This window comes from Lichenostomus cassidix, chromosome 8 (assembly GCF_008360975.1).
Source record: "Lichenostomus cassidix isolate B80296 chromosome 8, HeHo_3.0, whole genome shotgun sequence".
NCBI lineage: Eukaryota > Metazoa > Chordata > Aves > Passeriformes > Meliphagidae > Lichenostomus > Lichenostomus cassidix.
Genome location: NC_139489.1, coordinates 25,634,874 through 25,651,949, shown reverse-complemented (window position 1 = coordinate 25,651,949; position 17,076 = coordinate 25,634,874). Strand labels below are relative to the sequence as shown.

Below are 17,076 nucleotides of genomic sequence, written 5' to 3'. Positions count from 1 at the left end.
GCTTTTTGCCACTGTCATGATTAGGGGTAAAATAGAATTAAATGTGGTGGCTCTGTAACACGTCCTTTGAAATGTAAATAAGAAGTTACTTAGGAAGTTGGGCCATTGAGTTTTTTACCCTCAGCATACTTCCAGTTTGTGTTTGGATACAAAACCTTTCTGCTGGCAGTTAATTCTGCAGTTTGTGTTCCCTTCCCACCAGGTTTTGTTCGGGAAGTAATAGAAATTACTGAATGGTTCCTTTTGCCTTTTTATTTACCAAGTGCCAGCAATGCTGTGCATTGAGCCTTGGGGGAAATGTGGGGGGGAAATCACATGCCTCTCAATCTTTCTTCTCATTTGGGTGTAAAAATCCTTTTCAGAAGGATTCATTGCAGTTCCAGCCTGGCAGGGATGCTACAAGAAGAGATACCCAGCCCGTGTGGTTTCTGGCTAGGGACTTGTGCTGTGCAAAATGAAAGAGATTAACTTGGAAAACAGACAAACAAACAAGTGCAGTCTTGGTCTCTGCTGCATTTTAATCTTAAACTAAAATTACCCCTGGAACACAGAAGCTTTGTTGAGGAGCTGAAGTGGGCATACACTTTCAAATCAATCCCTTTGAAAGACCATCTTCTCTCCCCTTGAAGGAAGGACATTTGAACTGGAGCTTATTCCTTCCGTGTATTTAAAGCATAGCAAAGTGGCATCTGAGGAATGCTGCTTTTGCTTGAATTGGATTTACCCAAGCCCTTTAAGTGCAGGGTTGAGAAGAAGGCAAGGCAAGGCAAGAGATGCTACCTGAGCATGTGTTTAGAAGAAAACAACTCCAAACTTGTGGGGACCTGCACTGGAGAGCTTCTCCTTATCTTGAATTTACCACAGTGTCTCCAGCCATGCTTCAATCCATGTGTTTTAATTAATACAGCAGGGTAGGGCTCAGCTGGGTGGCTGTGCACTGCGTGAGCAAGGAGGAATATAACCTTGGGTAGGCTTTGTAGTGTTGTGGAGAGGATCCTACAACATCTGTTGCTGTAATAATGTAAGAATTAAAGCAGAAGAATTACTGCCCTGAGTGGAGCAGCAGCTACCTTAAAGTTAATTTGCTGGTATTTTAGCTAGACTTGTATAATTTAAAGAGAAAAAAATATTGTTTTAAAATGTGCAAAGCATTTAGGAAGATGCTGTTGTAAACATTTATGAGAAATAACAATCTGTTCTGCTCCTGAACATGGTCTGGCTGTAAGGGCCCCTGGTAAAATCTTGCACAGAGCCACTCTCAAGCCCTGTGTCTTTTTTCTGAGATACATTCTTGAGGTATTTTTCTTCATCTGATAACTGCTTTCTCATTATCTTCTAACTGTTTGCCTTTACTAGCTAGTAAAATTAAGAAAAATGAATTTGAGTAGTGTTGGCTCCCTGGGGGGAAATTAAGCCATTGAGAGCACATTTGAAGTAAGTTTTAGTGCCATGTGCTTGCTGTACTCCGTACAGGGAGCCTGTTGTTGGTTCTGCATCATTTGTTTTGTCTTTCTGGTTGCTCTTAATATTAATTGAAGTCTTTCCCAAGACACAGCTCTGTTAATCTTCCTTTTGTCGTTTTCCTCCTCCTCCTGCCCCCAAGATCTCCAATGAACATGCCCTCCTATCTGAAAAGAGCTCTAAAAGTACCATTGTTGTTTTTTTTAACGGTGATGGTCCATTTATTCACCTGTTTTCTTTTCCGCCAGTGCTACTATTTCTAATTGTTTGCTTAACGTCTGAATTTTGTATGTGCTGTAATTGTTATAAAGATGCAAATAGTTTCCTGGAGTGATGGGTATATGTCTCTTATCAGCTCCAATTATGTAAAATGTTTTCAATTAGCTGTAATTCCCTTCCCTGCCTCCCCTCAGACACACAGGGCTGAGCAGGGTCTCTCCAGGGACACCAGTGTGCTGTGCTGGAGCAGCCTTTCCCCTTGCACACTGCATCCTGTCCTGGCAGCGTTGGGATTGGGAAGCACCCTCTGCTACTCCTTGTGTTCTTGAAAAGTTAAAATCCTCTTAACCACACCATTTCCCTGGAAGTTTTCAGTATGTTAAAAGAGGAGATATTCACTCCATCTTTAGAATCTGGCAGTTTTGCCATCAGCAATGGAAGCAATTGACCATCCTGCATGGTGATTCTGCCCTGCATTTATCTTGCTCATCAGATGTGTGGGTGACAGTTCAAGCCTGTCATCAGACCCAGCAGAAGACATCCCTGAAGGATATCCATGGAGGGGACAGTGGCCATCCTGTCCAACAGTACTTTCATCAAGGCATTGCCCATTTCAAAGGTCCAGCTTGCATAACAAAACGTTGCTGCAATCACTTGTGTAATGCCACATCGCAGCAAATTCTTCATTTACTTTGTTTTCCAGCTTAGTTATTCTTTTCAGCATTTTACATTTTTACACCAAAATAAGTTTGGGCTTCTGAGCAACCTGATCTAGTTGGTGTCCCTGCTCATAGCAGGGGGGGTGGCCTAGATGGCCTTTGAAGGTCCCTGCCAACCCAAGCCATTCTTCAATTCTGTGATTTTTATTTCTAAGCAAAATAGCTTAGAGTACCCTGAAATATCTCAAAAATGTTTGAACTGCAGTTGTTTTGGAGTGCCCAGAATTAGCCAGTTTGCATCCAAGACAGGGATGACTTTTCCCTGTAAAGGTGTCTTGAGAGAGTTGGAGAAGGCAGGGCTGGAGGCACAAGTGGTGCTGGAGCATTGGCAGGAGGGGAGGTGCTGCTTTAATATAATAATCCAGACATTTACAATGTTCATTTCAAGGGTATGGGAGTGTGAATCCAACTCCAGTGAGTTGTGATGGCTTCTCCAGTGTCTCCTTGTCAGCTGAGCTGTGGGGTGATGCCTTGAATCACTTCCCATCACAGGAGAGACTCGAGTCCAAGCAGGGATTTGATATTCCAGTTAAATCAGTCTAACAGGTTGCTGCTGCCAGAGGGGGAATCTCATTCGCACCACCTCCTCCCCACGTGCAAAGAGCTCTTTCAGAGGGCTAAACCACAGGAAACTAGTTTATTGATCAGTTAGGTTTTTTAATGGCTTTTAGTTTTAATGCTGGGTAGTTCTTTAAATACCGGATTAACTTCCTGAACTGGTTCACTGTGGTCTTGGATGAGCAGCAGCACCAGAGCAAGGAAAAGGGCCTTGTGTGTGTGTCTAAGAGAGGTCATAAAGGACAGCCAGACCTACTGCTAAAATTCCCCAGAACTCCTCCAGGTGGTTTTCCTAGGAAAAACTTAATGTTTACAAGACTTAAAAGTGCACTGTATCAACATTCCTTTAATTGACTGTAATCTCAGTTTTAATTCTTCTTTTCTTTTTGGCTATGTCAGATGGTCTGACAGTTTTTGTGCAGTTTTAATGAGAAGGTAATTGGTGCTGCTCAGTAAAATTCTGGAAGTAAAACTATGAAAGCTGGAGGCTCAATAAAAGGAGCTTAAACAGTCATTTTATTATGAAGCTTTATTTCCTGACAGAAACCTTTCCTTCTTGACTAAAATACTCCTAATACCAAATTTACATATTTCTTGATAAATAAGAATGCACATTAAAGAAGATTAGAAAGTTTCTTCCTCTTTGTCTTTCCATGCCACCTTCCACCTTCATTCAGGAGATGGGGCAGAGAAAGATCCCTCACCCCAAGACCCACTAATAATCTCTGCTGTATTCAGCACTATTTGAGTTTCCTTTGGTTTCCTCTTGCTGCTGCATTTCCAGTCCCCACTGTCTTTATGGGATTCCAAGGTCTTCTCCCCATGGAAGTGCCTGGTGTTTCATCACTGCTTTGGGGTCTGGCCCAGATCTCTGCAACTTGAGGTGATCTTGCCTTTCCTTTCCTGAAGCCTACATTTATATTTGTTTAATTGCTGCTTGGCTGAAAGGTTAGGAGAACTTGCCCTGATAATCAGCAGAGGGTTTGCTGAATCCTTTGAGTTTTGCCATGCTGAAGGGAAAGGTGGGGAAGGTAACTATATGGAAAAACTAAACTCTGAACACCCGATTCTGTATCAGCAGTTCTGGTTTTGATTTTCCATGCTGCTGTGTGCTTTTGTTTTGTATTTGTCTTCTTGGTTTAAGGGTCAAATTGGGAAATCTAGGGAAGTGTCCTTACTTCTATCCATGTGATTTAACAGACTGAAGATTTTTCAGACAGGTTTGTAGCTTCAGAAAACACAGCTGTGCTTATTTACTTGAGGATCTTAAAAGCATGAACAGGTACTGCTAAATTTTTTGTTTGGTGACCATGTCATTGATGAAAGGGGAAAAAAACATCATCTTGGGTGCAACAGTGCTCAGATTAGAGGCTGATGAAGAGGGAATGGATGGCAGTGCTGAACTCATCTTGTGAAGCATCAGCCAGAGGTGCAGGGGCCAGTTCAGATCTTGTCTGTAAGAGGCTGGAATATCTGCTTTCCTTAACCTCTGGGGTTAAGGCTTTTTGTGCAACCGTAATTGCTGCTGTCTTGTCTTGTTTTGATGAAAACCAGAGCTGGAGGCAGCAGGTGAGGAAGTTGCCAGGTGTGTTGTGTAAGCTGGGAATGTCCCGGTGTGATCCTGGTAATCTCACAAAGCTGTAGGATCTCTGTTTGCATCGCTAGCTACTTGTCACAACCCAGCATCCGTGGCCTGGACAGGTTCTAGTATGTACCAGCTGAGTAACTCAACCCTGGTGTTCTCCATTCCTTGTCTGGGAGTAAAGGTCAACGTGAAATTTGACTCTCAGTTCCTGTTGACTGTCTTAGCTTCACCCTGGAGTGTGTGGCAATATTTCTGGTTATGCTTATTGGGAGACTTCTGCAAAAACACACCATAAATCTCCACTTTCTTGAAAAGTGAGGAATCTCAAGGTGGTTGTTAAGCAGGGAAAGCAGGTATTGAGTGCTGTCCCAGTATGATGCCTCCTGGAATCCAGGTCTGTCATCCTATATTATCAATATTTTTATGGTAGGTTTTGAAATATTACTGGGCATTTGTGCTACTTTACTTTTTTTTTTTCTGTCACAAGTTTCTGCCTAGCTGTCCTTCAAATCTAAGGTACCACATGGCCTCAGTTTTATAACTCTCCTGGGAGTAGTGAATCTCCTAATGGTACAGAAGTGATGCATTAGTAACTCCCCTGGAATAGCTGACAAAGACTAGCTCTGCCTTCCTTGCTTGCAGAAGGACTGATTATGAGTGCTAGATTTTTGTTTCAAGAAAAGAACTTGTAAAACAGCTGTGCAGCTGCCCTGTGGACTGCAAAACCTGACACTTGAAGCTGGCTTCTCACATCTGGCTACTGCATTGCCTGGCTTTTCTGCACCTGAAGTTCATACCAGGACACTGTCATTGCTTTAGAATCTGTTTACAGAGTCACAAATATAAATAATTTATAGTAGACACTTGGTTGGATGTCTAGCTTGTAGGCATGTTGTGGAGGTTGCTTTTGCTTTCCAGTTAAATAAACCATCTGTAAGAATCTGGCTGGTTTCCCTGTAAGATTTCAGCAATACAGTCTAAAAAAAACTGTATTTTTATCTAAAAAACTTGATTTTTATCAACCTGAAAATCATCATTTCTAAAGGTATTTTGAAATAGATTTTGTTCACTTTGAGTTAATTGGTAAAAACAACAAAGTGGTGAACCAAAATCTGAGAGAACTTGTGTTGGTGACCTGCAGCAGTTCTTGCCTCCTCATTGCCCACACATGAACCCTGCACATGCAGGCAATGCCAGCCTCATTTGCTACCTGAATGGTCATTTTTTATTGCTAGGTTTAAAGCAATAATTTAATAACCAAATTTAATCTGGAGAGCTGACCAGCTTATCTGTAATAGCTCAGAAAAGCAGGTATAGCCTGCTTTGAATTTTCTTCACATTTCTTTAAAAATCATGAAGCTTCTTCCCTGATGATTATACAGTATTTTAATTCAAGCTCCACTTTTGGAGACACACACCATTACATGTGCAATTTGCAGCTCAGACATTAAGGCAGAATAACACAAACACAAATGTTCTTTATTTGTAAGCAGAGTTGGATTCTTTCCTCTTTCTACTGCAAGAATAAGTCCTAGGAAGAGATTTCTATAGCTGTGCTTAAAGCACTTAAAAGTCTGTACAAACAAACTTCTATGTGCTACAAGATGGGACATAGAAGTGCATGGTGAGTAATGAATTCACTGAAAATTTCAGTGAATGGTCCAATTTGCAGCTGACCCAAGTGTGGCTTTTTGTTGTGAGGAAGGGAGTTGCCTTGTGGAAAAACCTTTCCTTTGGAAAAATACCCCAATAAACATGAGGATGACACATTAGAACTGTAAAGGTAATCTTTCTCCTTGAATTTATGGATGCCACAGTTTGATTTTTTTTGTACCTGCAGAATTTCCCTGTACAGTATGAAAGGCTGGGGAAACTACAGTCTTGGTGCTGCAAATCTGTCAAGGGTATGAGAAAATTGTGATGGTTGAGTAGACAGACAAAACTGATGGGATTTTGGAGACAGATACATGTTTTCATTACAGTAATCCACTTTTTTAGTGGTTTGAGTAGCAATAGAAGTGGCTTTTTCTTCTTTTTGTCCCTAGTGTGCCACTGGGCCTAGAAGTATAAGCAGTTACTGTCTTAAAAAAAAAGAAGAAAACTGTTTTTTTAATCTTGTTAATTTTTCATAACACAGTTCTGTTGTTGTAGACCTAGTTAAGCCCTGGGTACAGGATGTGGAAAAATTTTAAAAATTAGTGTATTCAAAGTGGTGCTGATGTTAAACCTGAGGTCACCTGTTCAGCATTACTTAATGTGTTTAATGCCAATGTTGAGCTTGATTTTTATTTTTATTTCTCTGGCTAGATTTCAGAGCAGATTTATGACCTCCTCATAAATCAAATTGCCTCCTCTCCAGCTGAAGTGTTGCAATAACATTACTCAGATAAAGCTGTTTCGTGGCAAACAGGTGATTCAGAGAACTACACCTGTGCTGATCTCATAACAAAGCACATTAATCTCCTTTAATTAAATGCCCTTTGAAATCCAGCATGATAAAGAGTAGAGGACTTATTAAAAATGATTACTTTTAGAAAGCACTGCACTAACAAAGAAAGCTTTTACTGGTGTGTTCTTGCAAGGGAGTGAGTGAGCAGAGCTGCCCGGGATGCTGATCATTTGTTTATATACTACAGCTGCAGCAAATGAGAAATTAAATGAACAGTTGAAAGGAGCATTGAGAAATGAGTGCCTGGGACAGCTTACAAATGTAATTTGGATGTTAATTTTTCAACTTCGAGGTCTATTTTAGGTGTGCCAACATCTGAGCTCTCTGCAAACCTGAAAACGTGGGATGCTAGGGGGAGTACATCCAGATTGCATCTGGTTTGGGCTTTGCAAGTAAAAGCCAGACCCTTGCAAGCTTCCTATGTTTTTTTTTTTTTTTTTTTCATTCAGGACAGGCAATCCATAGGAAGATGAGGTAGAGAAGCTGCAGTATTGATCAGACTGTCCTCTTGGCAGCCTCATTCATGGCAGCTTCGCAGAGCTGAGGGTAAATGGAGTATTAAGGCTATAGAAACAGAACAAAAGGAAGGTTATGGCCAGCCCTCCTTGGCAGCAATAGCTGGATGCCTTTTAAAAAACAGCCCCTGTTGTCATGGAGCTCCTGAACCCAAGGCCGGGCTGCTGGCACTGTGATTTTCTCATGGCAAAATGCGTTGTCCTGTGCTAGCCTTGGGGGGGAAATAAATAAATAAAGGCAGTAGCCTTGGCAGCATTTGTCTATTATTGCAGCTCAATGACTGAGCTGCAGTGGGACCAGCACCAAAGGGAAACCTTTTCTTCACAGAAAATCCTGATTTTTAAATTTTTTTTTTAAGGCTGGCATCCACCCTGGTCTGCAAAATATCTTTTATAAGGCAATGTTTGACATTTGGAGAAAGATTTTGAATAGTTTATATAGAACCTGCTTTCCTCTGAGTCAGCAGTGTTTTGGGTTGAGAGAGAGCCCTGAATTCCTAATCTGAAGGGTTTTGGAAGGGCTTCCAGTAATAGTTGGTTTGTGTTCAAAGCACATTTTCCTCTTCTAAACTTCAGATTATGGTCAGACTGTTCAACACACTCACCTGTAATTTCTTGAACTGGTCAGTAATTTAAAAAAACAAGATATTTATTGTGATATTTGACATTGATTATGTTAGCTTGACTGAGCTTTTTGCTATCTTAGAAGGTGCTATTTTGCTTGTCTAGAAATATTCATGCCTGACTTTATGGACAAAAAGCATATTCCATGCTTGAAGAGATTTTTTTTCTTTCTTTGGTAGTTCCAGTGGCTGAAGTTTAAAAACTTTCTTGGTCATACTGTTATTTTGTGAATGTACTGGGATGTAGAAACAAATGATGGCAGAAGAGGTTTGGTGTTTCCAAAGCACACAGGAAGGCAGTGAGCCTTTGTGCTTTTATCTCTACATGACTTATTTTTAAATGTAGGAAATTATGGTTCCCCCATGTCAGCAAGCATCTCTAGGTAAACTTTCCTACTAGACATGGGCAAACTCTTGGGCAGGAGAATTTGCCTTTCAGGTTCCATCCTTAAGACTCAGCCCTGGTTTGGTACCTCCTGATTCCTATCACTTAAAAAGTTTCAGGCAGCTAATGAATAAAATCTCCTCATTCTAATATTGCGTAGTAATTTCTGCTGCTTCACCCTCCTGTTTGTGCTTTGCTGTCGGGTCAAGGATTGAGAAGTCTTGGAGGCAAGTTGAGATGGACCTTGCTATGACTGTGGGGAGTCACCAGCCCTGCAGCAGAGTTATTTTCTGTGCCTTGGTGGTCAGGCTGCCCGCCAGGAGGGATCCGTGTGGGAACTCTCTGTGCAGTGGGATTGCTGCTCATCCTTGCTTCAGAGCCCTCGAGCAGGGCTGGAATGACACCTCGGGGCTGCTGCGGTTCTCCTTCAGCAAAGAGGAGCCCAAGCCCTGTCATTGCAGGGTTTGTTTGCTCAAGGGAGGGAGCATCATCCAGAGCTGCAGCTATAATGATTGGATAAGAAAGGAGCCCTGGGAGCCAAAACTTGGAGTTTGGAACAGGCTTTGGAACCCTTGAGAATTCTTCTCTACAAGCCCTTGGGTGGTGGAGTTGTAAACACCAGGCATCTGTGCAGAACTAGTTATTTTCTCTCTGTTTACTCTTTAAAGCATTATCAAACTCCAAAAGAAGACAGACTTCTTCCAAGGTTGCCCCTGCACTGCAGTTTTGTGTTGTGTTCTTTACTCTTTCCACACCACGCCTTAAAAATGGTGCTGAAATGTGTGTAGGTTTGTGGTGCTTAATCTCAGAGCTGCAAACAAACAAAAAAAAATTCGAAATGTTGACACTTTGTATTTAAATATTCTTTTGAGGTTGGTTTTACCTAGGAATTAATGCTAAAAGGAAAGGATTTCTTGGTTATGACAGTCTAATATGTTTATCTGGTAGTGAATGAAACTTCTGTGTAGTCCTTAGGTCTTCTCAATGTAATAACGTGTATTTCAGCATTTGTTTGAATCTGGTATAATCACCATCCCTGGAAGAGTTCAAAAAACACGTGGATGTGTCACTTGGGGACATGGTTTGGTGGTGGGCTTGGCAATGCTGGGTTAGTGATTGGATTCAATCATCTTAATCCAATCTTAAACAATTCCATGGTTCTGTGGTCTATTTCTCAACGGTATCATACACCATAATAAAGTTCTAATTTTCCTGTTTGTGTTAACACTGACCCTTGCAATCTGTGAAAGTGCATGAAGATTCAGGGGCTGTAACTATGGGAGGGTATGAAGAGTCTGCTTTGCTTAGCATTAGCAACATTTGGTTTTTGACAGTACTGAAATTGGTAATTATAGCCTGTCTTGTTTTTTCTTTTTTACTCATTAAACTAATTTCTTAATTACTAGAAAATGCATTCTGTCTGTGAGATTCTGCACTGTATTTTTTATAACAACAAGGTAACCCAATTGCTGCTTTAATTTCAAGTTTTGGCTTTAATTATGCAATTTTATGTAGTTCTTCCAAAAGAATTAAAATTGTCCCAGAGCAGTGGGTCAAAGGAGAATTGTGGATCTGATCACAATCAGCATAGTTTAGGCCTTTTCCTTTCAACTTTGCTTATGAGAGAAAGCTTTTCTTTTCCAGGAGGGGAGCTTCCACACAGTTTTCTGTATGGATTTCTGTATGGATTTTAGTTTACTGTGATGCTGTGTTTTTATTTGAAGGATTAGCATGGCAAAAAAGGTGGGAATGGTGGCTGAAGCCAATGAGTCCCCTTGGAAGATCAGATGAAGGCTTCAGTCAAAAACCTGGTGCTTTCCTTCTGAATACAAATGTTTGCTAAGCTGGAGTGAACACTTATGGTTAGCTTTGGTCTTCAAACACTGGCTGGGTTAGGAAGTGCAAATGGAGCTTGTGAGATCTGGGATAGCACTTGAAGGATCAGAAAAGATGATGGGAACTTTGGTCAAGCCCTTGAGCCCTTTGGACTTGGTTGTTCTTCTTTCTCTGCATGACAAAGATGGTGGATTTACTCTGAAGAACTATTTCCACTTGTAAAATTGTTTCTATGTTCTTCTGTTACAACTTCTTTGTTTTTCTATTTTGTTTTGTAGACACAGATGAGGACACGGTGAAAAGATGTTTTGCCACGTTTGAAGAGAAATTCTTCCAAACCTGTGAGAAAGAACTTGCCAAAATCAACATTTTCTATTCAGGTAAGGTGCTTATTTGTGTGTATTTGTGGAAAATTCAACAACAGAAAAAGGGCCTGAAGGTCCCAAACTTTAAGGATAACCACAGTGGTGGTGCAGGTCTACCCTCAGGTAATTAGAGGGTGAGTTTGTTTGGAAAACTGCTCTGGTTTAATCACAGATCTGGAGCTAAACCCTGGTATTTGGGTGGAGGCAGAATGAGTGGCAGGTGACTTCATGGCTTTGAATTCTCAAAGTATCCTGCTGAACTTTATGGAGATGCTCTTGAAACTAAAGGGCACAGTCCATCAGCATATCCATGTTGACAAACTCCCGGACATGTTTTAGGTGTGCTGAGCTTCCTGAGCTTCTGCAGGAATTGCTCTCGTGGGCTTGCCTGTGTGTGGTACCTTGATTATCTTGATGGGTCCAACAAATTTTTAAACACTGAACTCTTACTTAAACTCCTGCAGCTTTCTGGAGTACATCAGCCAGCAGCAATTGCCATGGGCTGTGTATTTTGAGAAAAAAATATTGTAATGGTATGAGTGGGGATTTCCTCTAGGTGTTGTATAGCAAATGCTGTTGTTTGTTGTTTTCTCTGAGAAAGTTGCCTTCTCATCCTGTGTTTTGAAAACAACTGTAGAATGGGTTAATTGGAAATTCACCCTGTAAAATTGCTTCAAAAGGCTTGGTGTGCTCTGGCTCCTCCTGCCATTACACTTCAGATGATTTTCAGCCTCTTTTGGTGAGGTTTAAAATAGGTTTTCACCTAGAAAAACATTTAAATGTAGATACAGCAATGCATTGGCTTCTATTCTTCCTCTTAACATGTTGATTTATTAACTTGGTGCTATAAACAGGATTTGCAGCACAATATGGTAGCCTTCTCTAGTCCTGATTTTGATCTGGTAACAAAGACACAGTTGAATTGTGCCAAGTATTTTCATAACCATTGGGTGATGACTTTATTGCTGGCTCTTTTACTGCCAGCAGGATCTGGGTTGTGAACCTGAGGATAGCTGAAAGCATGATAGATGCAGTGGCTGAGCACTGCAGCTTCCCTCTGTTCAGCTTCCATCTAGGGAAGTAAATCTCCTTTGGGCTGGCTTTGCCTGCTTTCCCAGCTCCCTGGAGCAGAGTGAGTGTCAGGACAAGAGACAGTTTTTAGGTAGAGTTGGTATTTTTCATTAGGCCAGCTGGGTTTTACACTTTATAGGCATTTTTCTGCCTGCAGTTCATACGTACCTCAGAGCAGTGCTGTGGGTTTTTTCCCAGGGAGATCTTGGGTTTCTATCCCAGATCTGAGGTTTTTATGCTCAGAAACTTCCTTTCTGAGCCATATCAGATCCTGTGCACTGCAAGCTAGACTCTGTGCAGGAAGTTCTGTCAATTTAGATGCACAATACAGATTATAATTTTCCCTAATGAGGACCTGCTGCCACACGTGCACCCACATGTACACACCCATTCCAGCACTCTTTAAAATGGCATTAATAATATAGGGTAGGGTTGTTTTTTTCCCAGCTAGCTGTCATTTCAAAAAGTTCTAGGAGAGAATACATGTAATTTGAAAATCTCCTGTGATAAGATTAAAATAAGTCTTTTATTTGCAGAAGAGTGACGTGATTTTCATAGAATGGAAACCTGTTATTAGTGTTATTAGCATAGACCTGCAGCAAGAAGTGTTCCATCAGTGGTTCCTCTCCTTGATTGTGTCAGAAATGTGTCACGTCGGACCCTATTGTAACTCCAGGCATGTGTTGGCTTGGATTATGACCTGGCACATCCTATTTATTATAGGTTTATTATATAGCTTATTACACCCTTGTTTTTACTACAGTAAATATTGTTCATTTTCAGGAAAGCCAAGTTTTCTGTTGATCTCTGCTTCATTTTCTCATAATCTTTCCCTGGGCTGAGGGATCCTTAGTGAGTATCACCTAGGGTTGCCACAGCACAAACTACCTCATCCTCTTGGGATGGGCTGCTCCTGCACCCCAGTCACTCCACAGAGCACTCAGAGCTGGAGTGACTGCTGCAAAATGCCTTTCTTTGCTTTTCCCTGTGTGCTGCCATCAAACACTGCCTTAATTCCATAGGCCATTATCCCAGCTCAGTAGAAAGGAAAACTGCCATTAACTAAATCAGATTTGATGAACAATTTGGGATTATTTGGACTGTGCTCAAAAAGTTCTATGCTCATCTGAAAGAAAGAAGAATTGCAGTAAAACGTTCAGATGGTTCCAGCAGAGGCATGCCTGCTCAAGTGCTAAAGTTTTATTTGTGGCCAATTTTGTATTTTCTAGATTACAGGTTTGCTATATTTTAAATCAGCATCATCAGGATTTGGCTAAACAGTAGCCAGCAACATTTTTGTGGTTAGTTTAGGAATGGTTTTATTATTTGTAGCTGGCTTGAAACTGGGAAGCAAAATATTGAACATAACATGTACAAGTAGGGAAGGGAAGGCATTCTAAAAGAGCTTGCCTAAAATGCTCTGAACTGGGTAGCTGGCAGGAGGTTCAGGCTGTTGGATTATCTTCCTGTCTGGTGAAACAGGCTTTGATCACACCATGCCCATGAAAACTGGAACTTGGGGGGAAATTTTATTGGTTCCTTAGTGTAATAGTCTTTTTTCCATCGTCCTTATGTGTGAACTTCCATTTAAACTTGGCAAATGAAGTAAAAAACCCACTTGGAATTGCGTAGTTGAGGTGATAACTCTTTAGACCCTTTTAGTCAGGATCTAGCAGCATTTTTAGGGCAAAGCTGCTGCTTTATGGCAAGCACTTCTGTTGGAGTCTGCCTCTGTAGGTTTTGGATTTCACCTTAGTCTTTGCCATGAAATTACACTAGAGCTGAGGGCTTGGTGGGCATCAGGTCATACAAAATGCTGCAACACAACAAGAGTGGTTCCAGTTTCTGAGTTTTTTTCCTAATTCTCTTGAGTGACATATTTTTTAAAGTCACTTTGCAGTGTTAAATTAGTGGTGGATAGTGCTAAATTAGTGATAGTGGTGTATGACTTTTCAATTATTTTGGAGTACACTGCAAACTGAGAAATTATTTTCTATTCTGCTTTGCTGATTCCCTGGGCAATCCCTAGGAGGTTTTAACAACAGCACACATTCTGTTTTGCTTCTGCACTGAGTCTTGATGGTAAAAAAATTGTATTTTAATAAGATGAAATGATTTGTGGACAGGACAGCTGGAGTCAGTGCAGGAGGGAGAAGGTGATAACAGGATGGCTGCTTCTCAGGAGTGACATTTTTTATGGATAGCAGCAGTCATAAATATTTCAAGGCATTGTATTTTCTTTAAATACTGTGGTATAGGCTGATGGATTTTAAGATTTTTCTGGATGTAGGGACAATGGAACAGTGCTTTCAATTGAAAATATAAGTTTAAACTCTTCCATATCTACTGATTTGATCTAAAAGAAATCTCAGTGTATCACAGACTGTTTAATAGATGTTTTCAATATAGAGAGTGAGCTTGTGAGCTTTATTTATATGAAGGCTTTTGATTTGAACAGATGCCTGTTACTTCTTCCTGAGGGAGTTCCCAAAGTGGGGAGGGATTATTGTTTCTGCAGTCTGATCTTGTGGTAAATATTATGTGGTTGTAGGCTGTGGGCAGATAATTCTCACTGTGGCTGCATTGCCTCTGCTTGGTGGAGTCCTTGCAGCTGTGGAAGTTGAGAGGAGTTGCCCTTTCCTGCATTTTAAATCTTCTTCCTTTATTAAAGTTTATAAGCAAGAAAGTTAAGAGTTTCAGGCTCCTCTTTGTTTGATTTCCTATCTTGATCCCCACTTTCTGTTTGGAAAGGAAAATACCTTATGCAGAGCACTGTAAAATTATTTATAGAAAGTAGTTTTGCTCTCAAAATTAACCAGAATTGAATTAGACTAAGGAAAAGGAAGAGTAAATCTTACGTCTGAGTGGGAAGCAATTGAGAATTATCATTGAGTTGTTACGTAAGATACTAATGAAGAGAATTAAATTGACATCCAGGAGGCTGTTGGGCAGACCTTTGGGTAGTGGAGAGACCTTGTGCCTCTGTGGTTCCTGGTGCAGTGCTGTGTGTGCTGCTGGGTGGAGGTGGTGAGCCTGGTCAGCATCTTCTGGCCAACAGCAACACCCATGGTCTGTGACCCTGCTTATCAACAGAGATGCCAAAGCAGTGACTGAAGCTTAGCAGGGGAAAAAAAGCCTGGAAGGAACCAGTTGTACAGAACAAAGAGAACGATAACGGTCTTAACTATGCTGGGTTTAGCTTTAGGAGATTGTTAGTTAGCCAAAAATATTATTTTCTGAGGCTACATAAAACAGCATGTTTAAAGGAACACCTTCTTCATACTTGAGGTGTGAGGAAGAGACACAGACTTGTTCTGAAAACACATCAAAATGATATTTAAGTGCAGGCTGATGGCCTCTTTAACCAGTAAATAACAAGGCAATGCTTCTAAAGAGAGGAAAAGAGGGATAAATTATTCCAGCAGATCATGTACAGCAGCCAGCAGTGTTGTAACTCCTGATCAAAGCAGAGCTGTGTTTGTCTGTCACTGGGAGCTTGGCAGAGGGGCCGTGCTGCTCTCTGAGCAACAAAATTCAGTGTCACATTTGAAGTGTGGGGTTTGTCTTCTTTGATTTCCCTACTGTCACATGAAAAGACAGTAAACATGTAGTCAGTAGTGGGTGCACAGATCTGAAAAACGCTTTGCTTACTCACTGTCATGTTTCATAATATTGTCTAACAGGATTTTTCCCTAATGCTTCTTGTGCACTTGATTTATTTGGGAAAGAGGAGCAGCTTTTCTTTTGCATACAGAGTAGACATGTGGTCAGTGCTTTGGTATTTGGATGAGACCCTATCTGCCTGCTGCCTCCAGCCACTGTGGGGATGCCTGCCCCGCTGTCCTTGTGCTTGGGGTTTGCAGTCCCCAGCTCCAGGATGAGCCTTTTTCATCCCTGACAGGTATTTGTGTGGTGCTGGACTGAGCATCCTCTAAAAATCAAAGCTGAGATGGAAGTTAAGAGGTCTCAGTTCCTGGCTAATGCTGCTTTGGTCTGTGCTGAAGGGAGAGCCTCTTGATTTTGACCATATTGGTTTTTTTCTTGAGAACTTGCATGTTTTACATAAGTTTACTGAAAAAAGCTTCCTCTTCTACTCTGCCCTTGAGACCACACCTAGAATTCTGCATTTAGGTCCAGGGCTTCCAGCACAAGAGGGACATGGACCCATTAGAGTGGGTCAAGAGGAGGCTGTGAAGATGCTTCAAGGGCTGGAGTGCCTTGCTTAGAGACAGGCTGAAACAGCTGGGGGTGTTCACCTGAAGAAGAGAACGATCTGGGGAGACCTTAGAGCACCTTCCAGTGCCTAAAGGGGCTCCAAGAAAGCAGGAGAGGGACTTGGGACAAGGACTTGGAGTAACAGGACAAGGGGGAATGGCTTCAAACTGACAGAGGGCAGGTTTGGATTAGACATTAAGAAATTTTTCCCTGTGAGGGTGGTGAGGCTCTGGCACAGGCTGTCCAGAGAAGCTGTGGCTGTCCCATCCCTGGAAGTGTCCAAGGCCAGGCTGGACAGGGCTTGGAGCAAGCTGGGATAGTGGAAGGTGTCCTTGACCATGGCAGGGGATTTAAAATGAGATGGTCTTTAAGGTCCCTTCCAACGCAAACCATTCTGTTGTATGAAAAGAGAAATACGCAGAGCTGTTGAATTTAATTCATGACGGGGCAAAGGCCATGCACAGACGCATTATTTGGGGAGTAAGTACAGTGCTTTCCAGGGCTTGGTGGGCCAGCTGTGCCCCTCTCCTGTGACATTCCCTCTCTCTCCCTGCCCTCAGAGAAGCTTGCGGAAGCGCAGCGCAGGTTCACGACGCTCCGGACCGAGCTGCAGTCCACCTTGGACGCGCAGAAGGAGGCCAGCGGTGTCTCCACGCTGCAGCGGCGCAGAAAGCCTGTCTTCCACCTGTCCCACGAGGAGCGTGTCCAGCACAGGAACATCAGAGACCTGAAATTGGCCTTCAGCGAGCTCTACCTCAGCCTCATCTTACTGCAGAACTATCAGGTACCTGCAAAGAGTGGGGCTTTTACAGAGGCCTGTCTGTCAGTGTCTCTGTGCTTTGGGTGTCCTTGAGTTGTCTCACGCGGTTTTTCATTTATTTCTTCCTGTTTTGGGGGCCTCTGAACACCTCTAAAGAAAAGGCAGGTACCTAGCAGCCAGCAGTGTACATCTGGTTGCTGTTTATCGAGCTAGAAGTGCTAAGCTGACCTGCAGAAGGACTTGCCTTCCTTTTCAGGGCTGGCTGACCCCAGCACCTTTGTCCAAACAAGACCTCTTCTGCAGTGTGTTGTTCTA

General features: G+C 41.9%; 1 protein-coding gene across 1 annotated transcript in view; it reads left to right on the top strand.

Moving 5' to 3' along the window:
* Positions 1 to 17,076, top strand: part of XPR1 (xenotropic and polytropic retrovirus receptor 1) — a 102,711-nt gene that overhangs the window by 55,864 nt on the left and 29,771 nt on the right. The window contains exons 3-4 of the mRNA XM_085068578.1: positions 10,629 to 10,730; positions 16,562 to 16,785. Of these exons, the coding sequence (XP_084924704.1) occupies positions 10,629 to 10,730; positions 16,562 to 16,785 (326 nt within the window). The remainder of the gene's footprint in view (positions 1 to 10,628; positions 10,731 to 16,561; positions 16,786 to 17,076) is intronic.